Source organism: Fusarium poae, chromosome 3, assembly GCF_019609905.1.
Source record: "Fusarium poae strain DAOMC 252244 chromosome 3, whole genome shotgun sequence".
NCBI classification, from domain to species: domain Eukaryota; kingdom Fungi; phylum Ascomycota; class Sordariomycetes; order Hypocreales; family Nectriaceae; genus Fusarium; species Fusarium poae.
In genome coordinates, this window is record NC_058401.1 from 699,229 (window position 1) to 726,008 (window position 26,780).

General features: G+C 46.0%; 12 protein-coding genes and 1 non-coding gene across 13 annotated transcripts; 5 read left to right on the top strand and 8 right to left on the bottom strand.

The window, feature by feature from the left end:
• Positions 1 to 127: 127 nt before the first annotated feature.
• FPOAC1_007610 (uncharacterized protein) lies at positions 128 to 481 on the top strand (the record flags this gene model as incomplete). Its single annotated transcript, XM_044852062.1, has 1 exon — positions 128 to 481. One exon carries the CDS (start codon positions 128 to 130, stop codon positions 479 to 481), a length of 354 nt encoding a protein of 117 aa, XP_044704732.1.
• Positions 482 to 848: 367 nt separating this feature from the next.
• Positions 849 to 2,380, bottom strand: FPOAC1_007611 (uncharacterized protein; the record flags this gene model as incomplete). The annotated part of the gene is made up of 2 exons (XM_044852063.1): positions 849 to 1,389; positions 1,440 to 2,380. The coding sequence occupies 2 exons, from the start codon at positions 2,378 to 2,380 to the stop codon at positions 849 to 851; spliced, it is 1,482 nt and encodes a 493-aa protein (XP_044704733.1).
• A 480-nt stretch (positions 2,381 to 2,860) lies between these two features.
• On the bottom strand, positions 2,861 to 3,787 carry FPOAC1_007612 (uncharacterized protein; the record flags this gene model as incomplete). Its single annotated transcript, XM_044852064.1, has 2 exons — positions 2,861 to 3,433; positions 3,500 to 3,787. 2 exons carry the CDS (start codon positions 3,785 to 3,787, stop codon positions 2,861 to 2,863), a joined length of 861 nt encoding a protein of 286 aa, XP_044704734.1.
• Positions 3,788 to 7,822: 4,035 nt separating this feature from the next.
• On the bottom strand, positions 7,823 to 7,896 carry FPOAC1_007613. The gene has a single exon. It is a non-coding gene; the product is annotated as a tRNA-Val (tRNA).
• A 482-nt stretch (positions 7,897 to 8,378) lies between these two features.
• FPOAC1_007614 (uncharacterized protein) lies at positions 8,379 to 10,523 on the top strand (the record flags this gene model as incomplete). Its single annotated transcript, XM_044852065.1, has 2 exons — positions 8,379 to 8,887; positions 8,960 to 10,523. The coding sequence occupies 2 exons, from the start codon at positions 8,379 to 8,381 to the stop codon at positions 10,521 to 10,523; spliced, it is 2,073 nt and encodes a 690-aa protein (XP_044704735.1).
• A 398-nt stretch (positions 10,524 to 10,921) lies between these two features.
• Positions 10,922 to 11,365, bottom strand: FPOAC1_007615 (uncharacterized protein; the record flags this gene model as incomplete). Its single annotated transcript, XM_044852066.1, has 2 exons — positions 10,922 to 11,031; positions 11,098 to 11,365. The coding sequence occupies 2 exons, from the start codon at positions 11,363 to 11,365 to the stop codon at positions 10,922 to 10,924; spliced, it is 378 nt and encodes a 125-aa protein (XP_044704736.1).
• Positions 11,366 to 12,680: 1,315 nt separating this feature from the next.
• Positions 12,681 to 13,994, bottom strand: FPOAC1_007616 (uncharacterized protein; the record flags this gene model as incomplete). Its single annotated transcript, XM_044852067.1, has 1 exon — positions 12,681 to 13,994. The coding sequence occupies one exon, from the start codon at positions 13,992 to 13,994 to the stop codon at positions 12,681 to 12,683; it is 1,314 nt and encodes a 437-aa protein (XP_044704737.1).
• Positions 13,995 to 14,468: 474 nt separating this feature from the next.
• On the bottom strand, positions 14,469 to 16,919 carry FPOAC1_007617 (uncharacterized protein; the record flags this gene model as incomplete). Its single annotated transcript, XM_044852068.1, has 4 exons — positions 14,469 to 16,438; positions 16,486 to 16,746; positions 16,799 to 16,850; positions 16,908 to 16,919. 4 exons carry the CDS (start codon positions 16,917 to 16,919, stop codon positions 14,469 to 14,471), a joined length of 2,295 nt encoding a protein of 764 aa, XP_044704738.1.
• Positions 16,920 to 17,568: 649 nt separating this feature from the next.
• Positions 17,569 to 19,334, bottom strand: FPOAC1_007618 (uncharacterized protein; the record flags this gene model as incomplete). The annotated part of the gene is made up of 6 exons (XM_044852069.1): positions 17,569 to 17,930; positions 17,988 to 18,081; positions 18,128 to 18,554; positions 18,615 to 18,758; positions 18,814 to 19,194; positions 19,243 to 19,334. The coding sequence occupies 6 exons, from the start codon at positions 19,332 to 19,334 to the stop codon at positions 17,569 to 17,571; spliced, it is 1,500 nt and encodes a 499-aa protein (XP_044704739.1).
• Positions 19,335 to 19,752: 418 nt separating this feature from the next.
• Positions 19,753 to 20,581, top strand: FPOAC1_007619 (uncharacterized protein; the record flags this gene model as incomplete). The annotated part of the gene is made up of 2 exons (XM_044852070.1): positions 19,753 to 20,356; positions 20,475 to 20,581. The coding sequence occupies 2 exons, from the start codon at positions 19,753 to 19,755 to the stop codon at positions 20,579 to 20,581; spliced, it is 711 nt and encodes a 236-aa protein (XP_044704740.1).
• An 84-nt stretch (positions 20,582 to 20,665) lies between these two features.
• On the bottom strand, positions 20,666 to 23,067 carry FPOAC1_007620 (uncharacterized protein; the record flags this gene model as incomplete). The annotated part of the gene is made up of 3 exons (XM_044852071.1): positions 20,666 to 21,873; positions 21,922 to 22,068; positions 22,116 to 23,067. The coding sequence occupies 3 exons, from the start codon at positions 23,065 to 23,067 to the stop codon at positions 20,666 to 20,668; spliced, it is 2,307 nt and encodes a 768-aa protein (XP_044704741.1).
• A 478-nt stretch (positions 23,068 to 23,545) lies between these two features.
• Positions 23,546 to 25,519, top strand: FPOAC1_007621 (uncharacterized protein; the record flags this gene model as incomplete). The annotated part of the gene is made up of 2 exons (XM_044852072.1): positions 23,546 to 23,653; positions 23,708 to 25,519. 2 exons carry the CDS (start codon positions 23,546 to 23,548, stop codon positions 25,517 to 25,519), a joined length of 1,920 nt encoding a protein of 639 aa, XP_044704742.1.
• Positions 25,520 to 26,099: 580 nt separating this feature from the next.
• On the top strand, positions 26,100 to 26,504 carry FPOAC1_007622 (uncharacterized protein; the record flags this gene model as incomplete). The annotated part of the gene is made up of 2 exons (XM_044852073.1): positions 26,100 to 26,238; positions 26,293 to 26,504. The coding sequence occupies 2 exons, from the start codon at positions 26,100 to 26,102 to the stop codon at positions 26,502 to 26,504; spliced, it is 351 nt and encodes a 116-aa protein (XP_044704743.1).
• Positions 26,505 to 26,780: the final 276 nt, after the last annotated feature.

A 26,780-nucleotide genomic window follows, 5' to 3' on the forward strand; every position in this document is an offset into this window, starting at 1 on the left:
CATAATCATTCATCATCATATCTACAGGAATTAATATTTATACTACTTGCACCTCTAAATTTATATTACTACATCCTATCAAATTACTGATCATATAAGAACATTATTATTAAATCGTATTTCCATCATGTCATTCCGTCGGGTTACCACCAGCCACAGCCTTTTGGCCCTGCGCCAAGTCATCGCGCGAAACACGATCAAGTCCCAAACCCCTCAGATTTTACAAAGAAGCACATTTGCGACACAAGGCTACGGGGACAATGAGGGAGACCCAGTGAACTCCAAGGACGCCCCTAATTCGCAAGCGACACATGACGCGGAGCACCCAGGCCCAACACCCCCGGCCGGCAAAGCAAAGAACAACGAGACGAGCAGTAAAAGTCCAGAGGATGCAAGTGCTCAATCGGGCGGATCAAGATCAAAGGAAGCTGTTGAGAAGGGAAAGAGTCCTACCGCTGGGCATATTGGGGGCAAGGAGTAGTTTGCTAGCTCATATCTAGTGAACATTTGGAAAGTCAATATCATTACGATTACGGTGTCTATCACAGAGATTCTTTTTGAATATATTGCCAGATACAACCACAACATGCTGGACTTTCAGACATTAGCTCAAACGGTCAATGCCTAGGTTGTTAAGTTGCACTGCTTTTATTGTGAATTCCCAACTCCCTGTCACACCCCCCCGTTGAGTTTTTTCTTAGGCTGATTCATCGTTTTCATTATCAGTCCTAAACTAAAAACACCTAAACAAATTACCAAAACGCCCTATAATCCCAAACTCCTTTCCACCCAACTACCCAAGAGCATCGTTCTCGATCTGCCTTGTGACATAGCCTAACCTGAACTTGCTAAGACAATTGAAACTCTAGTCTCAAATGGTCAATAAAGTGACGGATCTCTTCCAGCTTTCCACCTCTCGCCAGCTGCTCAACCTGATAATCCCGCACCTTCTTCCACGAAGACAAAGCCCCATCCTCGTCAGGCACCACATCAAGCTCGTCCTTGAGCCACTTGAGGTGTACAAAAAACAAATGGAGCATGTCGGCATCCAAATTTACAAACTGTTGGTACGTCAATCCCCCTAGCACAGCTTCGTGAGACTCTAGCCACTCGGGAGGATCATTCTCCAGTGTCTTTGCGATGATATCGATGACATGGTCTGCCAAGTTGGTAACAGCAGGGTCTATGATCCAGTCGAAACAAGGATCGGTGTTGACTTCTTTGAGAAAGTAACTCAGCGAGACGAGACAGTCTTGCAAATCGCAGAATTCTTTGTGGATGCGGCTAATGATCGATTTGATAGGTATACGAGGGATTGGCCTCGGTTTTGAGTAGTCAATTACGGTAGGCTGAAAGGCCAAATGTGCCTCCGTAAATGTGTCAAATTCCCTATCATTTATTAACAAACATCCACCAAACAGAATCAGGAAAGGACTTACTGTCGTAGGATGGGCAAAACCTCATCAAAGGAATTACTGAGTCTTCCCAAGCCTTCTCCACAACGTGCAAGTCCCGAATTGACATCCAGAGGTATGTCCGAAGCCGTCCCGAGAACATGATTCTTATACCTGGCAGTTTCTAACTGCTGTGTTGTTGTAAAGAGTTGATCTCGAAGCTGATAAATCCACTCCAAGACATCGGGCCTCACAGGAATGTCGGCAACAGATCCATTAGATCCTTGGGCCGCCCAGTGTGTTCTATACACTTTGAGCATATGCTTAAGCTCTTTTGTCTGTATCAATAGGCGGCCGCATGTTTGATGGATCATACTCATTGTGGAGATTCGATTGCCGCCGATGCTATAGGCGAGATTTGCGACATTGGCAAGGGTGGTCATTGTATTGCTACAAGCCTGAAGGTGTACATCTGGGTTGTCATGGTGAATATTTCTGCCGCGTTTACCTTGGTCGCGGCCAGTATCCATTTCTGAAACTTCATCATGGCACCCGAGGTCTTTTTGTTCTTGAACTGATGGTGGCAGTACCCATTTCTGGCCATTCCAGCTCATTGGCAAGTCTCCAGGTTGCCTGGATATCGTCCTTAGTGTAATGAGATCGTCGGGTACCACTACGTCCTTGTTCTGGGGGGGTTGGGAGGAGCGAGATTCGCTAGGTGCAACGCCTTGCGGTGCATCATTTGTCGCGCCAGTAGTTGTCGGGGTCAGTTGTGTGTTGACAGCCTTGTCGTCTTTCGGTCGTAGCGCTAGCGGCATGTAGTACTTTGCATACCTCGGGTCAGCTGGTGACACGATTGCAGGGTTGTATTCCTCAAGCGGGGCTGGTGATGCCGTCCTGGATGATCCATCTGAGGACATGACAGAGCCGACATTGTCGAGCTCTTCCCAGTCCTCACTGAACGAATCACGTCGCTCGCTTGTCATTTTGGACGATTTTTGTGATGGACGGTTAGTGGAATTTGATGAAGAAAGGATGAAAGGTGGGAAGAAATTCAGGCAGACACTGATTTTGGTATGATATGCAGTTAATTTATAGTTATTCGTGTGACTGCGTTAGGTCAGCAGCAGCCTTGTCTTATTTGTCAGTTTGTCAAGCATTTTACGATCACGCTTCATTTATTATTTACCCTACATTGTGTCCCTTGCCCTAAAGAACTCTACTTGGGATTAACTTTGGCTGGCCAGTTGTTGAATGGTTGGTCTATCAATAAGAGTTCTCTCCTCAAACTCTCCATTGCCATGCCAGCGATAGAATAATGTCAACAAATCGACATGTGACGATTATAAAATTCAGTAATATTAACTTTATAAATTTTATGCAACCTAAAATATCTTCACTTAATGTTCCACCGTCCAGACATAATCCATCATAAGTATGATGCAGCAGCCAACATGTCAGACAACTTAAAAGTGGCGAGCGTGACGACGCGCCTTCTTGGCGCCACAACCAGCAGGCTTAGTAGCAACGGAGGAAGCCTGGGCGGTAGGGGTAGCTATCGAAGTGACCAAGCTGGTAGGGGCTACGGGTGTAGGCGCAGGAGTGGAAGTGGGCAGGGTGTTGTTGGATGGGACACTAGGAATGATGGGCTTTGTTGAGCCGGAGCTGTACATCGCGGGTCCAGGAATCTCGTACTTGGTGGCACCCTTGTAAGGGTCAAAGAGAATACCAGGCTCAGAATTGGTGTAGAGTTCAGTTGTCAAAGTACCCTCTGGGCTGTCGGTACCATTACCAGTGATGTCAATGTTGAAGCACTGAGGGTAGTTCTGAGCTCCGTTCTTGGATCCAGCGCCATGAAGAGCGATGATCTCGTGGCGGAAGACGTAGCTTCCAGCGGCCAGGGTCTCAGGGACAGTAGTAGTCCAGGTGTTGTTGTTCTTGATGAGATCCGCAGCAGCCCAAGTTCCATCAAGACCAGCAGCATCAATCTTGACCCACTTCAAAGTAGCAGGGTCAGCCTCGGTGCACTTTCCAGCACACTTGGCAACATATGTGAGGACAGGACCGATGTGCGATTCGGGCCAGGCAGACCACTGGAACTAGACGGAACCGCCGGCTTTGACGGACACAGAGCTGTGGCCGGGAGTAGCCTTGATGTGGCAGGCAATGTCCGAGGTACCGAAATCAGCAGGGGTAACGAAGCCGTTGTCGAGGTTTTCGGCGGACCAAGCAGCGATGTTGGGAATTTCCTGGCCGTTTTGGGCGGCGTAGTACGAGTCGATACTGTAACCCGGTTGGTAGACACCGTCGACCTTGATGCCGGTGACAGTGCCGTGGGCGAGGACGGCGGAGGCGAAAGCACTCGCAACGGTTGCGACGGTCTTGAAAGACATGATGTTGTTGGTTTAGAAGTGAGTGTGTAGTGAAGATAGTAAAAATTGAATGTGATAGACCAGCTTCACACAGTAAAGAATGAATAAAAGGAGTAAAGAATGAAAAGAGTGAATGCACTTAGAACAAGAGACCAAAGCTGAAGAAACAATGATTTGACGTTTACATCTTCATGTTTATATATCTATCCGGAGATGGAACATTTTAGATAAGCTCGCCGATTCATGGTTCAACAATGGCATTGTTTGATGTAGTTCATCTCAACACCAGTGGTGGAAAAGTGTCACGTCTCAGTTTCGTGGAGACGCTTGTAGTGTCACCGTGATACTAAACAAGGGACCCCTAGTAGTACCAACCGCGCGGTTGTCGTCAAAGCTCGATGACGGGACGGAAGAAGCGGGGCGTTTGTTACAGAATCAGTTCGGATGAAAGATCGTCTTTGCCGACGATTTATATGCAGTAGATCCTCGTATAGACATCGTATCGACAGCTGGATACGCGTAAAGGCATCTAGGCTTGCAAGGTTGTTCGAGCATCCCACCGGAGATTATCGGCAGCCTCGTGGGATATGTTTCAAATAAAGACATAAACATATTACAGGATTGATTGATAACCGAGGTATGGCTAACTGTCGATTTCAATCTCCTTATGCTATCGGATCATAACTCTAAGTAGGCATGTCGATATTACGACCGCTTTCATCTTGAATGGATTCTGTTACAAGAATAACAGGCGACTTTGTAAAGGAACTATGTGAATAGCTGTGATTACAATGATAGAATATTAGATCGCCTTCTTTTCATAAGAGAATTGGAAAGCTTTAATGCCAATATACATACGAAAAAAAAGAGTCCTAGTACCACATAGCTAAATGAAAATTGCTGTTACTGAAGACGTTACCAAGACATGGGATTGCACGCTAAACGGACGGAAATAAATCGGCATTATTCCTTGCGGGTCAACGTGAAGCGAGCGAATCCACTCCTTGAGCTTGATCAGGGAGTCATAATATATACCTTTAGACAGGACCTATATCAGCATCTAGGTTCAAAAACTGTGTTTTTTTATGAGTTGATTTCAAATGTATACTTCGGGACTTACGCCTCGAAAATCACCCAACAAAAGAGCTTGATCAGGAATTTGAACGCTATAAACTAATAAGGCTAGATTGTACGGGTTGTCGCTGTGATCGTCGAGACCCACACGAGTATTTCTCCGGACTGAAGAAATGTGACAGCAAGAAGAATGCAGCTTGATCCTATCCCCCAGAGTCAGGGCATTTGTCATTCTAATATAAAAAGATTATTAATCATGACGATGGAGACATATTGGTACTGAGACCTGTTTTGTTATAGAGTGGACTACTTTTCTTTTACATGTCTTCGCTCTTATAATAATCTCTTTTCATACTAACATCAGTCTCGTATTGGCAATTTTTATAGCCACAACTTCGTGAAACATACATTTTATCACATGTGGGAGGTTTATTACTAAAACATCAATCTGGAGAAAATTATATTTAGAATAGAAGCTAGAGATCTAGTGAGAGATCTTCTAAAGAAAAGATCTAATCGTCTTGAAATGCAAACTACCCTTGAGTAATGTAAAGCGAGATTGAGCTGTGGGGTTGAGATAAGATAAGATATAACACGATAAGAAACATAAGCGCAAACCAGGTAGCTTTGAGACTGGGTAGAATGTCAGGTTAAACATGGGTAACTATCTATCCTGTAGTTTTAAGAATAAAGTTTCTATCTTGGAGGGAAAGGAACTGAAAACCTCTGATACTTGTCTATAGTATTTATTTTAATCTTACTGAAGGTCCTTTACAGTATAGGTACCTGTAGTTTCCCTTGTATTTAGATTACTTTTAACTAGGTATATAGTATCTCGCTAGAGGTAATATACAGATAAACAACTACTCATTCAGATTCTACTTCTCGCAGGGCATTTTTGTCGAGCCCTGTGGCATTACTGCCTTTATCATTGTTGGCATTATTATACTACCTGTTGAATTAACGTACATGATAAGCGGGTGCAACAGACAAGCGAGTGCAACACAACATCACAACATCTCAGATAGAAATAGCAATAAAAACACAACAGACTATTAATTAAGTAAAATTAATCGCTATATTCTTCCATAGACATAGCGACAAGTATCTGACAGGTCCTTGCATTATGTCCTGTCTTGCCGCACGCTCCACAGCGCCTTTCCTTCATTCGCGGAGGCCCTCCTTGACCACCACTTCTCGATGGTCCAGCCACCGCCTGCGCATCAACATCCGTTTGATCAATTACTTGCCTTCCTTCCTCTACTGTCATCACCCCTCCTTTCTGTAGCCGGGTTCTTTTTGCCCTCCGCCGCCGGCTTAGTATCTTATTTGCCTGTTCAAGATCTTGGACCCTGGCCTCTAATAAGGCAACCTTATGCATAACTATCTTTGTTCCCTTGGAAGAAGACCTCAATGCTTCTAGAATTGACTCTGGAGAGCTACTTTTATGCCTTTTGATTCTCTTTTCAAGATATTCAAGCTGAGAGTCGGCTTCAAGGATAGTCTTTGGGGTCTTTGAGACCCAAGGGGTCGAGGGGCTAACTACCTCCTCCACAGGCGTTGGAGTCCGCAGCTGCACATCGAGCTTCGAGATTACACTTTCTGGGTCGAGAGGAGCAAGTCCGGCTCCTCTAAAGGCTGCTTTAATATTTTTCTCTGTCATTGTGGCCTGGTAGGCGGTGTAAAAAGCCGGCAAGAACTCGGTTTTGGAAATGTGGGTTACGGAGCATCTGATCAAATGCTCGATTTCTCGCCCGTAAGCCTTCTTAAGCAGGCCAAAGCACCCGACATCAAGAGGCTGCAGCAGATGAGACGAATGAGGCGGTATACAAAGCGTGATGATTTTATTTGCCTTGCAATATCTCTCAAAGTCGACCGAGTGGTGACTTTGGTGTCCGTCGAGGATCAGGAGACGATAGCGATTCTTTGATTGCTTGGTAGTACACCGGTCGAAGTGCTTTAGCCACTCGAGGACTATCTCGTTATCTGTCCAGCCATTAGGACTCGTCGCAATAGCCCAATCGCCCGGGAGGTTGCTTTCTCGGTACCAGTGGGCGAGGTGATATTGGCCCGCACCTATGATGAACGGCGGGATCGCTTGGCCCTCGGCATTGATCGCCTGAATGACTGTAATCCATTCCCGGTTTCCAGGCTGCACTGATTTTGGTCTTCCACGCCTTTCAGCACCTGTGACGACCATTCCGCTCGCAATAACGCCCATCATAAAGCCAGTCTCGTCAAAGTTGTAGATTTCATCAGGTCGGATGCCATACTTCGCAATTACATTTGCTACGAGCCTAAACCAGTTGCGAATAATGGTCGGATCTTCACATTTGGCTCTCTGGTAGTCATATTTACGGGGGAAATGCGTCTTGAGGTCTTTGTGTCGCTTGACGAAGTTAGAGGCCCAGCGCTTGCCGACAGGCGGCGTCTCGCGGTCGGCGAGCAATCGGTTAGCCATCTCCTCAACACAACGCAGTCGCGGGGGAAACCCTCGCGAATCCAGATCGAGAATGAACTGAACTATGATCTGTTCTTCTAGATCAGATAGTTTGCGTGATTTTGGGATAGAATCACGCGTAGAAAGGATACCCTTCTGTCGGCGATATAAAGTCCAATAACGGACCTGGTAGATGCCTGCGGCGCGTCGGAGACTTAATTTTGGGTCATTTTGAAGGGCACGAAGTGCAAGAAGAATCCTAGCCTCAATATTTGGGTCTGGCATATTTGGTGGTTGAAAATTAATTGATTAAGTTGAGAAGATGTAAATTGCGGGATTTTTTGTTGCACTCGCTTGTCTGTTGCACCCGCTTATCATGTACGTTACTCAGCTTGCAGCTTCTTTTGCAACAAGCTACCTACCCCTCATTCCTACACGAATAATTATTCTTCTGATCAATTTATGCAGTATAGTAAATTCATTAGGTATGTAAAAAAAAAACAATGAAGTATCTACCTAATTCGACAGAGACGCAAAAGATGAGGTTCTGCCCGGGCTCGAACCGGGGACCTTCTCGGTGTTAACGAGATGTCATAACCAACTAGACCACAGTACCTGAAACTGTTTCGTTGTTGCAAGGTTTGCTGAAAACAGCGTCTATACAGCGAGTTTGTTATATCGCACAGCGTAGACTAATATTCTTCCCTGTTATCCATCTACGTAGAAGTTTCATCTTTTATCAAGATATAAACTCTTTCTTTATATACAGCTGAATATTTATGATTACACGACTCTATCCAATGGGTTGTGATAAGAATGTAAGCGTTAGTAATCCAAATGGCTATTCCTATTGTGAAGTATTCTTCAACTCTATTGTAACCTTGCGGTAGTTTGAGCAAGTTACTACTTTGGGCCACCAATCTCTATGTTCTATACAATTACCAGTCATGCCAGTCCACTCCACCTCAGTCTCTCCGTCCTAAACCACAGAGAATATACTCTGTGCACGCCTGATCCTGATCCTTATTCTCCATCATCTCAACTGCATCTTCGGCTCTGCTGTCCCACCTGTCAAGTGGCATTCTTTGCGGCGGCAGTATGTGGCACAGTTTATCCGCCTGGCTCGTGATCCTTGTGACCCGAGCTGCAGCGAGTGGCATCGAAGGCTACGGACTCTCCTCATACGACCCCCTCTGTGCCGAAACATGTCTTCGTTCTCTATCATCTCTTTCATTGTCTTGCAGTGAACACGCCGATGGTCATGGACACATGATGATGGCCATGGTTACCACGCCAGCCTGTCGCGCCAATAACACAGCCTTCCTCACGTCAACGGCATGGTGTCTTTGCGTAAAATGCGCCGATCAGCACGTCTCCAAGCTGGAGGCTTACTGGGAAGGATGGGTTACGGGTAGTAAGGTTGTCACTCCAAAATGGACTTACTCAGAGGCTCTTGCTGAGGTGGATCCTCGACCACCAAGCTATCAAATCGCAGATACCGACATGTCGCTCAACAAGACCTCTGTCGTTAACCCAAATACGTACCTAAAGCAATGGAACGTATTGGGCCATGTTAAGCGTGAGATAACTCTCGAATCTACCTATGGGTAAGTGCGCCCATGATACAACACCCGAAGTTCGCGATATGATCAATAGCTAATGTCACTCTCAACATGAAGAATTGTCCTCATAGCTGTTGCAGTTGGCATTCCAGTTTTGATGTCCTGGCTGAGATATATACCCTTTATGTCGGCCCTCTACGATCGTCTCAAACCATACGTCCTGTATCCAAGCATGATCGGTACCTATTCTGTTCGTCCGATGCCATTTCAAATCGGAAATGCCCCAACTATGGGCCAAGGGCTTTACATTGCCATGTTCATCATACTCAATGTGGTTTTGACTGCCGTCGGCTATCGTACTGCTCAACCGAATGCCTGGTTTACAAGCTCTTGGCAGGAGCTCATTGCCTACCTTTTGTATCGAACAGGAGCTTTCGCCTTTACACTTCTCCCTGTTCTGCTTGTATTTTCATCGAGGAATAATCTGCTTCTATGGGTGACAAATTGGTCGCACCCCACGTACTTGTTGCTGCATCGCTGGGTGGGTCGACTGTTCACTCTCTATGCTGTGCTGCACTCTATCTTTGGCCTTCTGGCCTATAGACATTACGAGAAGACGGTATGGTGGGCATGGGGTGCCGCGGCCACTGTGTTCAGCGTCGTGCTCAGCGTTAGTAGTGGGTTTTATGTTCGAAGGAAAAATTACGAAGTCTTTCTGCTGGTACATATCATCTTGAGCGTCATTATTATTGTTGGCTGCTGGTACCATTTGGTCTTGTGGTATGAGTCGATGGGTATGCATATTCCAGATTACACATCCGGCTACGAGGTCTGGCTCTACATTGCTTTTGCTGTCTGGGCGTTCGATCGAATCATCCGACTGGGTCGCCTGCTGAGCGCAGGAGTCAAGAGATCAAAGGTGACAGATCTTGGCAACAATTATGTCCGTATCGATATTGGGGAAACTCGCTGGACCGATGAGCCAGGAAAGCATTTATATGCATACTTCCCTACCCTTAGCTTCTATCCACCGTGGGAAAACCACCCTTTTTCTATCATACCCACAGGACTCTTGCAGAATCGCGAACCATCGCTAGCAGGTTCGCAATTACATGGCACCGCTGACGGAAAGGATCTTGAGAGTACCACGCTGAATGCCGTTCGACAAGTGTCAGCAAGCTCTGATGAGAAGCGCAACTGTGGGGGTGTAACTCTGTTTGTCAAGAAGGCAAAGGGCATCACAAAATATCTCCAGTCCTCCGATAAGCTGTTAACCCTCGTTGAAGGTCCCTACGGTAACAACAATAGGGACCAAATATTGCGCTGCGATCGTGTACTTCTTATTGGTGGAGGAATTGGCATTACCAGTCTTATCCCTTGGATTATTGGTCACTGGAATGTGAAGCTTGTCTGGAGCGTCAAGAATTCCGCTCAATGTCTGGTCGACGAGCTTGAGCCATGTATCAGCACACTGGATCAGTCTCAGAGGGAGATCCGTGTCGGTAGCCGACTTGACATCTCTGTACTTATTGACGAAGAGGTGGCCATGGGTTGGAAAAGGATCGGTGTAGTCGTGTCTGGACCGGGGTCACTGTGTGATGATGTCAGATCAAAGGTGGTAGCAGCGGGAAAGGCTAGCCAGACTGTATTTGAGCTTGAGGTAGATGCTTATTCTTGGTGAGGTATAACATTAATAATTGCCTTGGAAGGGTGACTGTAGGGATGGTATTATATTAGGACCACGTTTTTACTAAGAGAGATAATACGAAGTAACAGTCACTGATTGGTCATCTAAAGATACTTGAGTGGAGGCGAAGGTCTGGCAATCTATTGACTTGAACGATTTCTTCCCGTAGCAGCTGATAGTCAGGACGAACAATCACCATGCCCCAAGGTTCATCCGCTGACCGTATGCTTGACCCCAAGTAAACAAACCCCGATTCTTTCCTTCTCGAGCTAAACATGTTTGGTGCCTAACCAAGTCTCCCCTTTCTGTATCCAATGCGGGCCAGATATCATGAGCCAGTCAGCATGAAATGCTAATTGACTGCATCCGATCCAAAGTCGTGATCAGAAAGTTTAACAGACAAACTTCAAAGACTCCCAACCACTGGCAATATCAAAACAATCATGGAGATTGTTCTTTCGCACAGAAGTACCCTGGCAGTTCTGCTTCTTGAATTTAATCACTAAAAGAGAAATAGACAGTCAGCAGTGACATCAATACGTCAAAACGGGAGGAAGATAAAACTTACTGTAGCAGCCTGACTTCTTTTCCTGCATGCTGACAGCAACATCTTTCTTGTCAAGACTCTTGATACAGTGTCCACGGTTGTACCACTTGTTGGATCGGGAAGTCTTGCAACTGGTACTATCCCAAAACTTGACTCGGATGTCGCTGGCCCGGGACTGAAGGTGTGACTCCAGTCCAGGGACTTCGACTTCAATGGGGCTTCCTAGGGCTGGAGCGGCTAGGAGGGTGAAAGCTGTGAGAGCTGCATTGGTGAAGGTGGTGAAGAGCATGTTGAAGATGTTGGGTGTTGGTATGATGTAGAGTAGATGATTGACGAAGTAGTTGAAGGTGGATGAAGACAAAGACACAGCAAGACAGAGGAGATAAACGAGCTACTTATACTTGAATGAATTCATGTTCTGACAGTATCTACGTCACCTGAAGGCTCTACCTTCTTGACCTGGATTATCTTACACTCTGTGCCGCTTGATGCCGAGACTTCAATATGGGGCGATCCTCAATGGCCCGCAAAAGCCAACAGCTCCATAGGCTAGGAATCTTCCAGCAAATATTACAGATAGTATTGGCTTCTCAGCCTTGACAATGAATTGCCCGAGTTGTACAAATGAAGAACTAATGTATAGTATCAAAGCGTATCTTTACTTATTAGGAAATGGCCGGGATAGGGATCATCTTTTCAACCCTTGTATATGTAGTGTCGTTGTCAAAGAGACAAGGGTAATTATACCAGGGTTTGAGAGAAGCATTGTAATACGATAATTTACGATGTACGAATATAACTCCGAGCGCCGTATCTTACCTAAAGGAGATTTTCGATGAGCTGCATTGCTGATCATCCAACTATGAACTAACTGTAAAGTCTAGACTTCCTTGGCAGTTTCCACTTTGGCCCACTAATCACTCAGCAGCAGCCCGAAGTGGTAGTCTTGCTTACCTGTCTGAGATATTAATAAAGCCTATGTAGTGTTCAAGGATAACTTGGGTTAAATCGCTCACGAGAATGTGGTTTCGAGGCGTAGGAGGTTAACTCACATCGCTTATGCTTAGATAAATTACGGCTATATCTATGCTTGAGGTACATGCGTATCCCTGGCGAGGACTTACTTTAGAATAAAAGCATAGTGGGAGGAGGAAAAATAGGATTGTCGACAGCGAACTGGTAATCTCAGTAGACGGATGAACATGTTCGGTGTAAAGTAAGCTATATCTAGGCTAACTGGAATATAATACTACACTCGAAGACCTTTTTCAGCAACTGATCCTATGTCAGCATTCCTGGAGTGATCCCGGATCTTGCATAATGCTTTGGCTTAACCATTCCTCATTAGGCCATATTTACGAGATTCAACAGAAAACCCTTGAAATTATAGTATTCAACATGGCTTGAAATGTTTAAAACGTAGTATCGATCGCAGCAAGCGCTGGATAAATGTAACAAATACAGTATTGTAAGCACAACGCGCAACTGATATCGATTCATAATCTTGCAAGTAGCTTCATCAATACAAACATCAGCAGAAGTACCTCACAAGCTTCTTTTCTTATATAAGCACCTTCTGTGCCACTAATACCAGCTTTTTCGCTTCAATCTCGTCCCCCGACAATCATAAGGTATAGGCTCCCAGTTGTAGAGTTGACATTTGTAGGGGATCCCAAATACAAGACGTCAATTCCGTCACTCCTCATCAATGCTTGTAGACGTTGCACTTTCTTACCAATCACAGGCTCAAGAGCTGTATTGGTCCAACCAGCGCCCTCAACATTCTCCAGAACGTATGCACTGGCTGAGGAGCGACAGTAGTAGATACGCACACTCGTTCCATCATGCGTGATTCCAACTGTAGCACTTGTCTCAGTATCCTGATAGAGTATCTCTCGCTTCCAAGGATCCTGCGTTCCATATGTACCAATGGCACGACGAACTTGCCAGGGACCTGTGTTGGATGTCTTGAAGCGATATGCATGTTGTATATGAAGAGATCCATCCTTCTCGTATAGGGCCATCTTCGCACTTTGGAAGGCAGGGCCTGGTGAAGCATTGATATCGCCACTGTACGTCTCGCCCGACGTCAAAGGCTGATAAACAACATTAGCGCTATTCTGTGTGATGGGAACCGAAAGCGTGGCTCCTGAAGCTGATGTGAAGGTGTTTGTCGATGGGTTGTATCGTGCGTAGCTTCCTTGATGACGTACAGCAGATGCAGGATACTTGCTCCATTCCCACTGAAGATGAACGTCACCATCTGACGAGAAAGCGATATCGTCTGGGTATACTGAGTATCCTTTGTTGTATGCCCATATAGCAACACAAGACCATGATCCAGCGTTGGTCGAGTACTTGTAAAAGTAACCCCCTTTTGCGTTATTGTCGTTGGGTGCTTGTCCACGAATGATCAACCATAGATTACCATCGGCGTCACGTTTAACGACAGGATATGTGAACTTGGTCGTTTGATCTGGCATTTCGGAGTTAGCATCGACCAAAGTACTGCTATATGGTGTGTCGGATCGGAAGTACTGCCACGGTTCATTGTGCATGCTGGTAAAGACATGGACATAACCATTGCCGTCTACACTGATACTTGGAGTGTTGTTTCCAAGATCATCCGCGAAAACAGCACATTCACCTGCTGATGTCTTGACACAGTCTCGAGAGATGGTGCCATCGGAAATGGAGCGACGCGCTACCATCACGTTGTTGTTGGCTGTGCTTCCACCGGGAGGGTTTCGTAAGTAGACCAGCCAGTCGTAGCCGCCATATTCGTCCAAGGGATTCCACCACGCTGCTTGACTGTTGGCATCTACAGCAGTTGATATGGTGATGAGACTGCCGGGGGTAACGGTGGCATGTACTGTCGAAAGTGCAGCAAGATAGATGATGGACTTGAGATTTCCCATGTTGATATATTAGATGAAGTATTGCAGAATCATCTACAATAAAGGATTTCTATGGGTTCTTATGGAAAACTCTTTTTCCTTTGCTACGGAGGGTTTGTCTTATTGTTTGATGGTGTCTGTGTTCGGGATTAATTCCGTTCTGAGGTTCCCCAGTTTCCCCGCGTTTGCGCTCGTCTTCCTAGACTGGGGTTTAAGCTATGGTCTGAGGATGTTCCATGAAGGAACCGCCGACCGAGATCGAGTTAACCAAGATAAGCCAGGATGTGTAACTTGTGCAGGGGTTGAGAGCTAAGGATGTGTTTTCAATTAGTTCAAAAATGACTGTCGGAAGGGCCGCAGTCTGAAGTCGACATCGGGGGTTCCGTCTTCTACCAGCTCATATGGCCGACATAATTGGATATCTGCATCGCGATCGATATTGTCATGCCCATTCCCTGGAGTGGTATAAATCCGGAATTGACAAAGTCGATTTAGCTATTGCGCAGCATAATAACTCTGCATATAATCGCTCCCCTCGGTACTGTCATCTCCAATTTGAGGCAACTGACTAAGATCCCCTTGGAAGTTCAAGATACTATTGTTGAGGGCTTCATCAGGCCTGATGGTTGTGTTAAAGGTTGTCAAGGTAGTATTTTCCAGCCCCAGCATCGGAGCGGAAAAGTACGACCAGAGATTGAGCTCATCGTTGCGTGTCGTGATATCAGACAAATCGACCATCGGCCACAGCGTTCCTTGTGCCTCCAAGTATGAAGCATTGCTGACATGTTGTGATTCAAGTTGTGTCTCTTGTTGCAAGTGAGTGTCGGAGTTAGTCCAGCTCCATCCTCCTGGTATGTCTTGCGTATTGGTCCCATCTTGACTTCGAGGTTCGTGGTATCTGTCGTCACCGAGGGACCGTGACATACCTCTAACAGACATTGTGTTCAAAGATGGTAAACTTGAGTTCTGGGTGGCTCCAGTCTGACTTTGGTCTTGCTTCGACAAATTTCGGAGTCTCTGTATGATCGAGCGCCTTTGACTCCGTCGTGTTTCTCTCATGATATGCGATTGCCGTGGTTGAGGAGCATCTTCTGCATGTCTTGAGAGATCCTTCTCCACAAGATCAACGGTAGCATCAGCTAGTTTTGAGAGTACTTCCCGAGCCCGACCAATCCTTTCCCAACGAGCTCCAAGTCTTTCCAATATCAGTTTCCACTGGAACAGGCTACTCTTGAGAGAAACCCAATCCTCTTTCGCCTTTTCCCTCGCTTCATTATTCTTCCATATAATGAGGATCATGGTGACTCCGCTCATGAACTGGAAATGGAGGTCGATCCAGGTAAAGTCGGCGAGACCCTCATTGATACGAAGAAATGACAGTTGTATGAGCTCTTTTGCGGCCATGTAACAAGATAGAGTCTCAGAGGGACTAAGGCTTGGTCGTAACATAGATGGTCGGTATAGGATAAGCAAAGTTGTTCTATGCCAGTAGTTCCACCAATTGGCGTCATAACCACATGGGTCTGCAAGAGTTTGGGCCGGCCTATGCCACTGTTCTAGACGTTGCGCCATTTCGTTCGTCCATTGAGACAGCCCAGACCCTGAATCTTCTGTGCGGTGGCTATGTGCGACGCCTCGGGTATTATGAAGTCTTTGAACGATTTCACTTTGTAGTTGTTGTAGCTCGAGCCAATGCAATGTCTGTTGCCGAGTTGCAGGCGTAAGCGAACAACCAGGCAAGTTAATATCCTCTGACAGATTGTCAAAGGTAAACGGACGATTCAGTAGGATATTGAAAGTTCTGTCAAGACTATATGCAATCCAAAAGAGTCTTCGCTTGATATCTGATTCTTCTTGTTTGGATGTCTCGGTGGCGTCTGCTGAAAAGGACATGGCGATTGTCCTTTCCGAATGATATCCTAGGTCAATGCACATCCTCATACAGAGACCTGATATATACCAGATAGGCGCAGGAGCTGAGTCTACTATCGACAGTAACAAGAGTAACAGTAGACATTGGAGAGATTGCACGTTTTTCGTCTGCATGATATAGCTCACATCCGCCATGGCATTCGCAGTAAGGTCTTTCGACAATGCCTCGCTTTCTTCGTGGTCGCCTGCCATGGACGTGAGAGGGATCGCAAGTACCATGTTAATCATGAACCGGTCCCGTAAATCAGCGGGTGACAAGTCACAATCATCGTTTCCACCGTCATGGTTATCGTAGAATTGTGCCAGTGTATCTTCGAATCGTTCCTGGGTGAGAATCGGATATTGAACTTGGTAACAATTAAAGAAAGTGTCTTTGAGGTTGTTGGCCAACTCTCGTGGGGGTAATCCAGCTCTTGGATCATGTTTCTGTTGCACTCGAGGCGTGTGTCTCACTTCTGTAGTGTCTGATGGTGTTTCCAGATTCGAGTAATCCTGTTGAGCGCACTCGAGGGCTGATCGAACCAAATGGATTCCTAAATTCTGTCAGGATTAGCTTCGAATATGGGACAGGTTACGGTACCACTTGAAGATGCAACAAATGTAGAGTTCCCCTCATCAGTCCCGGTGAAATTCTGTGACGCTTCACCGCAGGATTGTATATTCGAAGTGGTTGGCGATGTATCGGTCGTTGTACTATCAACATGATGGATCTGCGCCTCCAAGTCCATGAGCTCTCTCTCGAGTTCATGGATGAAGCTTCTTGGGTGGACCTTTCCTGAACGCCCATCTGTATACTCGCAGATGGATCCCGAGCTTTGACACGGTTGGCATGCTGGAATGTCTACCCCAAGTTAGTCACGGATGATACCAAAGGGTGAAGCCTGATGGCGTACTCGTATCGCATCGTGCTTTTCGCTTTCTACAACGATTACAAGCATTGATTGTCTGTCAAGAATGTTATAATCAGATGCGCGGCTCAAGGAAAAGGATCTTGAGGCGTACAAAGCATTGCATGTCGATGTTTAGATAAAGTGCTGAACTAAGGGTAGTGATAGCATGTTGGACTTGAATTGTTTTTTCGTAGGAGATGAAGTTTCGTAGATAAAATTCATTTAGTATTATTGAACGTCAGCGAACTGATTCGTAAATGCTGTGATGTTTGTTTTCGGATTATTGGCAGGTCGATCAGCCCCAGAAGTGCGGAGACATGTCGTATGGAACTTATTCCGCGTTGCCGCTTAGGCCAGTTGAGGTATAGCCCCATAAGACGGCATGTCGATCGCTACCTAGATGGACTTGGCCATTTGTTGATCCAGAATGGTTTCCTTTGTTGGCTTAGTGTACTGAAAACGAGCCACAGGGTAAGAGAAGACATTTTGCATAACTTGATATCTGGTAGATTAATCGTTATGACTGAGGAGAATGGAGATAACAATATGGAAATATTTAGTTGCATCAAATCTGTATCCGGTCAATAGACGATTTAGGGTCATTGCGAGTGATACAACTGTGGAGGTGATGAATAAGAGTAGTGTCTGAATTCAATGCCAGGAATAAGGCGCTGCACTACCTGAAAACCCTGTCCACTTTCTGTTCTCAATATGTACAAGATAGACACACCCAATACTGAGAAGAATGCCACATTACCTAAATCTAGTGCCACTCAAACATCCTTAACACGCGCCTCGACATGTTCCTCTTCCGCACCAAGCATCTGTTTAGGTGTAGCGACTTCCTGTGAGTGGACATTAAGCGTGCCAAAATGTGAATCAAGCTCTTCCAAAGTCTTGTTCTTGGTCTCAGGGTAGCAAGAATAAACAAGAATCGCAGAAAACACGTTGAAAGACATGAAGATGAAATAAACACGCGGACCGATGCGAGAGACAGCAACAGGCCAAACTTGACCCACAATGATGGAGCCGAGAGATGCACCAGAGGATGAAATACCGAGACCTTTGGAACGACAATTTGCTGGGAAGATCTCAGATGCGTAGATCCAGGCGCATGGCCCGAAACCCATGCTGTCTATTGGAAATATCATCAGTATATGTTGGTCAATGCCGGATCGAATCAAGGACTTACATCCAACTGTGAAGAAGAAAATAAAAAAGATGTTTACGTAGTTGGCGTGTGAGTTTGTCTGGCCGGGATATGCAAGTTGCAAAGCGCCGTTGATCTGTCATGTTAGTCATGAATCTTCCTGATGGAAAACTACAACGTACCATCAGACAAAAAGCCATGATTATGGCACCCACACCGAGCGAGTGCCTTCGACCAAGTTTATCAATAAAGAACATAGCAGCAACAGTACAGCCAACTTGGACAGTTCCGTCAATACCAGAGGCAAGAAGACTCAGCTCTTCAGAGGTACCAGCAGCGATGAAGTTTGTTGGGAGGTAATATCTGATACCAGCAGCACCACTCATTTGTTGAAGAAACGCGAGTGACCATGCACGCCAGAGTCGTGACCACAATGGCTTCTGCTGGATGAAGACTCGAGCAGACGTGATGGAGTTTTCTTGATGCCAGAGAATGTTGGCGCGTATCTCATCAAGTTCTGGACGGACTTGGTCTTCGGAGAGGCCGCGTAACTTGGAAAGGGATCGGCTTGCGGCTTCAATCTGATCTGACTCGACAAGCCATCGAGGACTAACAAAGATTAATATGAGCTTTCATGATGAAAAGCAATTGTGAGGGCTGGGCACATACCTCTCGGGGATCAAAGGAACACCAATCAAGAATAGAAGCGCGGGGACGAATTGCATGGCATTGGATAGACGCCACTCCAAATCAATACCATTACCAGTTTTCCAGAACGAGTATCCATAGCCAACCCAAAACGCGATCGATATACTAGTACAATTAGAATCTCACGATAATGTCTTGCGAGGATTCAATATTGACTTACCCCGACACAATACCAACCTGGTTCGCAGCAACGTAGAGTCCTCGGTTCTTGGCAGGCGAAATCTCACTCAGGTAGAGTGGTACAGATGTAGATACCACGCCTGTACCAAGACCTGCAACGATTCTTCCAACTACCATCATAGCAAGGTGAACTGAACCGGTTTGGATAGCAGCGCCTACACAAAGCAGACATACGCCTCCAAACCCTGCCCAGCGTCGACCATAGCGATTGTTCAAGGGACCTGCAAAGAACGCAAAGCCAACGAATTGGCCTGCGTAGAATATGGAGGTAATGAGGCCCTTGTCGCTGGAGGATGGATTATCGAGGGCTTTGTTGAAGCCGGGAGATACATAGATGGTGCTCAAGATGCCGATATCATATCTAGTACTTTGTCAGTGATCTAGTTCAGAGTGTATTGATAAGACTTACCCCCAAAAGATTGACCCCATCGAGATGACAGTGATGCTGAAGAACAGCCATGCGCTCATCTTGGGCTGTGCTGTACCCACAACTGTCGACATTTTCTGAAATGATCTGTCAGAATAATTGGATATTCGTGTTTGAAGATGATGCCCTCAAAAAATCCGGGGAAGTTATCATTTTTAACCTTATCAACACGGTTGTGATCCGATCTGGGGAAGCGCGGAGATGGTGGTTTAGTGGAGAGACTAGGTTGATGGAAAGATTCCGCTATGTGGGTATTCAATAACTTGAAAGAGGGGATAGACGGAACCTCCGCCACCCATTTTGATCCTTCGCGGCGGTTCCGTCTCGCGCGGCTGAAGGGAGAAATGATTTGGGTAGTGATGACTCGACATGTTGAGCATGGAGGACATGTTGTGAACGTGACCTATCCATGACTTGACTATTTGAGGCTTGATCCCAAATGTCTTGCAGTAGTCAGTAAATTGAATCATCGCATAGTTCGTTCTCACTGAAATGACTTTTGATAGCGTCAAATCCGATACCAACGGTGCCCATTCAGCGCCTGATGTACTGACGCTTGTTTCTTCCACCCGTCTAACGCCAAATCTCAGCGTTCATATCTTCACTGTCCAAGCCAATCATGACTTCAATCAGAGCTTCCGTCCTGGTCAACACTTGACCATTCAATTACCCCCAGATCTTGATCCCGTGTCTGGACCTCAAAATCTATCAGAAGAGGATAGACGTCTTTCCCTCACTCCGTACCATGTTGGATATGCAGATAATGGAGTGATTGAGACCATCTCGTTTATGGCTAGAAATGGGCGTGTCACGGGTCTGCTGGGACTACCACGTCCACACTCTCCATTGGTTGCAACAATTGTTCAAGCTGCGGGTGGATTCCCACGAGCCATCCTTGACAGGTCCGATAGACTGGTCTGTATTGCTGGAGGAACTGGCATCGCCCCGTTTATTGCTATGGCGATGGCAAGGAACCAGAGTAGCAACCCCGAGGGCGGAGAGAGGAAGCCAGTTCTGATGTGTAGCATTCGCGGCAATGACTTTGGCGCCATCGAATATTTGTTGACCCATCAACTGCTTCACCCAAAAGATTGGAGTATGTTGCGAATCTTTATAACAAACGGGGAAGAAGAAGATGGCTTGAATGATGGTAAACCGTCTCAATGGTGGCACCAACGACTGAAGAGACTCTCGTCAAACGTATGTGGTGATAGTGGATTTTGTCTTCGGAGAATGGAGCTACGAGATCTTGAACCTGTTATCGACAGCACGAATGACCCCGTATTATTCTGCGGAAGCAAACAACTGGAATGGCAAGTAAAGATGTGGTTTCTTGGGACACGAGATGTTCACTGTACAGATAGATAGTCTTGAGTATATAAATCTCGAACAAAATGATATGAATCTATTCGTATACGCGTACTTCAAATATACCACCAAAAACATTTGCACCCCCATTCAACTCCAGGATCTCTACTCCAAGATCTGTCAATTTCGTGGTCGAGTAAAGGACCACCTCACGTCGCGATAGGTGGTTACCATCCTCGATGTAAAGTTCTCGTTCGCCTTGAGAAAGGTCTAGTAGACGCCATTTCTTAACACAAAATGGGATAGTTCTCTCTGGATGGCCTCTCAAAACGGACTCGAGAGCGTGATCATAGTCTGTATCGAAGCATACGACTACTCTGCTCACTTCAACCGGACTAGACCAACTGACTTTGAGAAGCTTTCTGCCAGACGCATCAGAACCGGGGACCCAACAGTTGGTTCTCTTGGTGGGACGGGAAACGCCGTTGCGGATGTTCTCTACACTCCATGCCTTGAGGGGTGGATCCAGGGTCAATGCAAGGTTATGACCCATTGGTCTCCTAACAGGTGTCCATCTCTCGAATTCATCAACGCCAACATCACTAGGTGGACTTTGTGTGCACTCGTGTTCAACTGCCATGAGAGCTGAAACGCGGGTCTTGGTTGTGCAGAGTGCGACAGCCTCATTCTGCATAAAAGCAAGGAAGACATATTGTGTCTGAGGATTCTCAATCTCAAAATTCATGACAAGATCATTTGCACCCGGTTCAAGCAAGAATTTCGTCTCTGCCAAGATGACCTCGGGTGTATAATTGTAAGGCTTCTCAGAACCTCGAAGCTGGACGACTAGCTCAGTGGCTTCAACCGATATGGCAGTGATGGAGAACTTGGGTACAGGTCCCTGCGACATGGGAAGCATTTGTGCAAGGCTTCTCACCAAGACTTTGGGTGGCCCATCTGCTGGGAGTTGCGAGAGTTCAAAGGTTGACGAGCTGTCGATCTTTGAAGCTAAATGGACAAGATCTTTTGCGTCTTCAAGCTTGTACCCTGGAATAAACTGTCCAAATCTCATGAGCTCAAGTTGGAAATTCTTCATTTCAGCTTTTTGGAGCAGCTGCATAGGATCGATCGCTTTCTTCTTGCATAACGATGCTGCAATGCCCAAAGCGTTGGCGTTGGCTCCGCATGTAGCCATGACTCGTGTGGATGCGAAAGCAACATGGGATGCTGAGATGATGCGGCCTCCGTACATGAGATTCGGTATCTCGGAGCAGACCATGCAAGAAAATGGGATCTGATAGACACCTATATATACGTTAGTTCTATGCAGCCTCGGGCGTGAAAAGAACTCACCTTTGGAGTGCCACTGTGTACAGCCATCGACCTCGGAAAAGACACCGTCCGCAGGGTGTAAGTCAAGTGACCAACCACCAAAAGAAACAGCATCAGAATGGTATCTCTGCTCCACGATATCCTGCTGTATCATCATCTTGGGTCCCACTGAATATGTTAGCTTTGGACGAGTTGAACTAGGAGTGAATGCTGACCAAATCTTCTACTTTCTCTCTTCCCCGGGATCGTGCCAACCCATTCAAGCGTCAGATTCTCCGCCTCGGGGAATCGGCCAGAGTTTTTAAAGTAGTCCCAGACGCCATAAACAACCTTCCATAACTCCCACTTGATCTCCTCAGTATCATGAATAGTATCAAGTCTTCCACCATACTCGATCCACCAGAGATTGCAGCCCATTTCCTTGGTGCTGAAGCTTTTGAACCGTGGGATTTCTGCCTCGACATCTTTGAGAGCGTAAGACGGAGCTACGAACTTGACGGGTTTCCCGACATCCTTGGTGTAAAAGTAGATGGAGTGACCCAAGAGGTGACCATACTCTGAAGAAGGTGCAAATAGCTCTCCAAACTCGTCACGTTTCTCGGCGCCAATCCTGAACGGAGCTCCAGCTAGGAAAGAGAGTGTACCATCGCCTGTGCAGTCGATGAACTGCTCAGCTCGAATATTGAACTTGAGCGATGATTGAGAATTAAACGCGCTGACAGAGCTGATCCGTTGGCCGTCTTTTTCACAGCCAACCAATGCAGTGTTCAAGAATAACTGAATATTGGTTTCAAGCCGCACCTTTTCCAAAAGAATTGTGTCGAGAATCAGAGGATTCCCTTCAGGGTTCCGATACAAATTATCCAAGAGTATTTCATCAACAAGACCGCCTTCTCTAGCATAGCGATTATTGTTGAACATGTGTGACGTAGCTCCGAGAATCCACAACCGAACTTCGCTGGATGCGTTGCCTCCTAGAACAGGACGATCTTGGATGAGAATGACTTTGACATTGTGCCTTGCTGCAGCGATTGCAGCAATGGTACCAGCGAAGCCGCCACCGCAAACGCAAAGATCTGCATCCAAGTTGCGGACTTGGAAGTCACGAATTGAAGTTGCTGGTTCGCGGCGAAGAACCGGGTCGTGGGATACTCTTGCAGGGGCCATGGTGTAAAGAAGAAGTATAGGTTAAGTCAAAGATAAGAGAAACACGAAAGGAAACTTAGGATACTGTTTTCAATGCTATAACTTTCTAAAGGACCTCGATATTTTAAATCTAGCAGTCATCCATTGAAATCATTCAATCACATGATATATTTCATGAATAACCAGTGCTTTATTCTTTCATTTTGCAGACACGGAACCGCCGTTGTATTTTCAGCAAGTATTGATCACCCTTGCTCTCTAAGGAGGACTCGGTGCTGATTGCCCCGAATCCTGGACAAACTAACTTCATCGGTACCAATGATTTCTTGTTCTGGACATAGAACGACCCATAAATCATCGCGGAATGTAAACCGTCGGCGGTTCCGTCAATCCTTGCGTTTCCCCGCAGCGTAACGACACACTGCTATGGCGCTTGTTCTCAAGCAACTGAAGCTGTTGTGGGTATTTTCGACACCACAGACTTTAACATGTCATGGAAATGGCGCAGCCTGGACATGATGATGCACGAGGCCCTTTGAGAAATGTATCGTTGAGAGTATCGCAAGTATTGTCGGCATGCAGCTTCTGCAAAAGCCGAAAGACCAAGGTTGGTTCACAGAATCAGTCTATCTGCATTGTCCACATGCTGAAACATTGATAGTGTGATGGTGCTACTCCAGCTTGCGGCCGTTGTGTCAGATCTGGCCGTCAAGAGAGTTGCTCTCTTCAGAATGATACATCTAGTCGTGCAAGGGATTATCATACATTCCTCCTGCAAAAGATCGCCGATGCTAAGGAGCGACTTGCTGAAGCAGAGTCGAGACAAGATGTCCTCCATTCTCCTGAATCACATGTTCAACTGCCAAGACATCAACAGCCTGCGGAAGCACAGCAAAGCTCAATGATTGACTCGTTGGTCAATGATATAGAAGCTCTTCCGATTATAACATGCTCGTATGCATCGACTCCAAGAGGCACAACACTATCAACTCTTGTCTTGGCTACTGCAAGCACGAATCAGACCATCCATGAGACCCAGCAAAATGACATGACGCCTTGTCTACCTAAAGAATCGACAGCTTTAAGCCTCGCGAAACATTATTTTGACAACGTATACCCGCGTCTTCCCTTCTTCTCCATCCAAGGGTTTTGGGTTCAATTTCAGCATGTCTTCTCTGGCGCATCAGCTTCTGTACAGGACGGGGATAGTCATCGTCCGCCGAACCCAATCACCATACTGTCCCCCAGTGTAGAAGACTTCGATCGGTCGTCCATCAGCCACGGCTATAGCTACTTCACAGTCTTGTTAGTATTGGCAATATCAGCTTCCAGTCTATCGCGAAGTGCAGATAGTGTCATATCAGCACAGGCAGAAAGACTTTTCCGAAATGCATTGGCTTTCCGAGAATCTGCCATCGTACCAAGCAACATTATTGGAGTTCAGTCAATTTTATTCCTGATACAATTTGCGACTTTGAATCCCTCACTGCTCGATGCATGGTATCTGATCGGGGTTGGCATGCGCATGTGCGTAGACCTTGGGCTACATCAAGATCCCCAACCTCCAGAGTCCATCGAAGTCAGCTTGTTGGAAACACGACGTCGGCTTTGGTGGAGTGTCTATGCATTTGACCGGTCAATGAGTCTAGGATGTGGGCGTCCCACAGAGATATCTGACTCTGCCATCAATGTGTCTCTTCCAACGTTCAGAATCGAGATCCCAGCTACGCCTGTTGAGATTCATGGGTACTTGCAGCGATATCGTGCCCTACAACTTCAGTCTGAGATCTACAATCGCCTCAATGATACTAAAGGCGTGGATACGCATATCGCACGAGAGAGATTCATGGAGCTCTCACGTAAGTTAACGGAGTGGAAAGAAGCAAGCTCCCAGCTACCAACAAGAACTCTTCTTGAGAGTGAATGGCTGATGGGCCGCATGCTTCTTTTGAGGCCATGCAGGTTACTACCTGAACGGACAATGAACGAGTTGAACGAGCTATGGCATTCTGCTATCGGTTTCATCGGCCTTTATCGACGCTTGGCGGAAACAAATTCCATCTTTTACGTTCAAGTCGCTTGTGAAAAGGTTTATTGGACAGGTCTTATGGCGCTGTATAGTTTCTGGAATTTTCGTGCACAGTCTGATGGGAGCCGTGATAACTTGTGGGCACTAAACATCTGGGTCATGGTAAGAGATACCATGTTTATCCTTGGGAGTCTGAGTGAGCGATGGGACCAGGGACGACTACTCTGCTCAAGTTTTGATTCCCTGACGACAAATATTCTGGAGATTGTGGGGACGAATCAAGATGTTAATGTAACGGCTGAGGTACCTACATTACTGCGCAGTTTGGACCAGTACACAAGTCTTACTACGATCTGGGCTTCAGGTTCGCGGGATGAAAGTCCAACTAGAGGCACGAGCCAGGAAACTAACACACTGCGAAAGTTGATAGTTGAAATGATATAGAAATATGGGGTATTTTCTTGATGACAGCTTATATTCAGATTGATCGGTCCAGTCTATATGTTGTTTTTTAAACTGGTCACAAACTCACATGCCTAGCGTAGCTAGTCAACACTACACCATTTCCTGGCTAGAAGGGAACAAGCATAGCAAACTATCAAGATTTCTAGGCTCATGCGAAATAATGTCAAGATATACAGGTGGTATTTAAGTTGCCTTGATCTCTGCACCTCGTCTTTGGGATATGCAGTGATTCTCTTAAGAACTGATACGTATTAGTGTCTCCAATCAGCCAGCCATTACCTATCATGTGGCTTATCGAGATGCACTAATGCCAATACAAGTGAGACATTGAGACATGGGCTCAGGTCTAGATCGGTCCAGAATCCCGTGGGCAACCCAGTGCTTGACCTTTAAATCTAGCACTTAGTCTAATGAATGTCTATATAAATCTCACTGGATTTCCATAATGTTCATTCTCCGCTTTCTTTTCACGTTTTAACTCTAAAATAAAAATTTACATCTCTAAACGGAATTTGTTTTTGTCTCCTGAGCCGTAAACTTTCCCAAATTCATCATCATCATGGTCGTTGAGAAAGGAAACAAGATTTTCATTCCTGTAGACCAGCTTACCGCTACTGAGGTCGAGGTTGAGTGGGCCAAATATTCTTCCCGCCGTTCTGAACACTACTACGCTGTTTTATTTTTCAACATAGATCAGAGTTAGTATAGCGTCAGTGCGACATTAGTGATCTTTACTGACATCAATAATCCAGGTAACGAGGAGAGCGTCATTTTCATTCAGAAAAGCTATCTCGATACTCTGAAAAGCAAGCAACTCCCTGGAGATGACTTGACCTTACTTGTTGATGATTCTTTCCAATATGGTCAGAACAATGAGAAGACTAAGCGTTGGTTGGTATTCCACAACAAGAGAAACGAAGCACTCGAGGTCAGGAAACATAGGTTTGGGTATTTTGCGCTATAGTATCGCTAATCTATTACAGTGGCGTTTCGTTGCAGCACTCGCGTCCAAGTTGGGTCAGGAGAGTTCCAAGTTTGCAAATGGTTTCTTTCCTACTGGTGACGCATATATGCTGAGTTCACTATTTCGCCATTTCCTCCGCAATTTCTAAACTTCGGCATCGTTAAGGAGACTGGCTAGAATAAAATGTTGGTGTTGGATTGGGGGTGAAATTGAGAGGTTGGAAAATTTGACGATCAATGGCTTGTTACCAGTCGATTTCCCTTTAAATCAATTTCG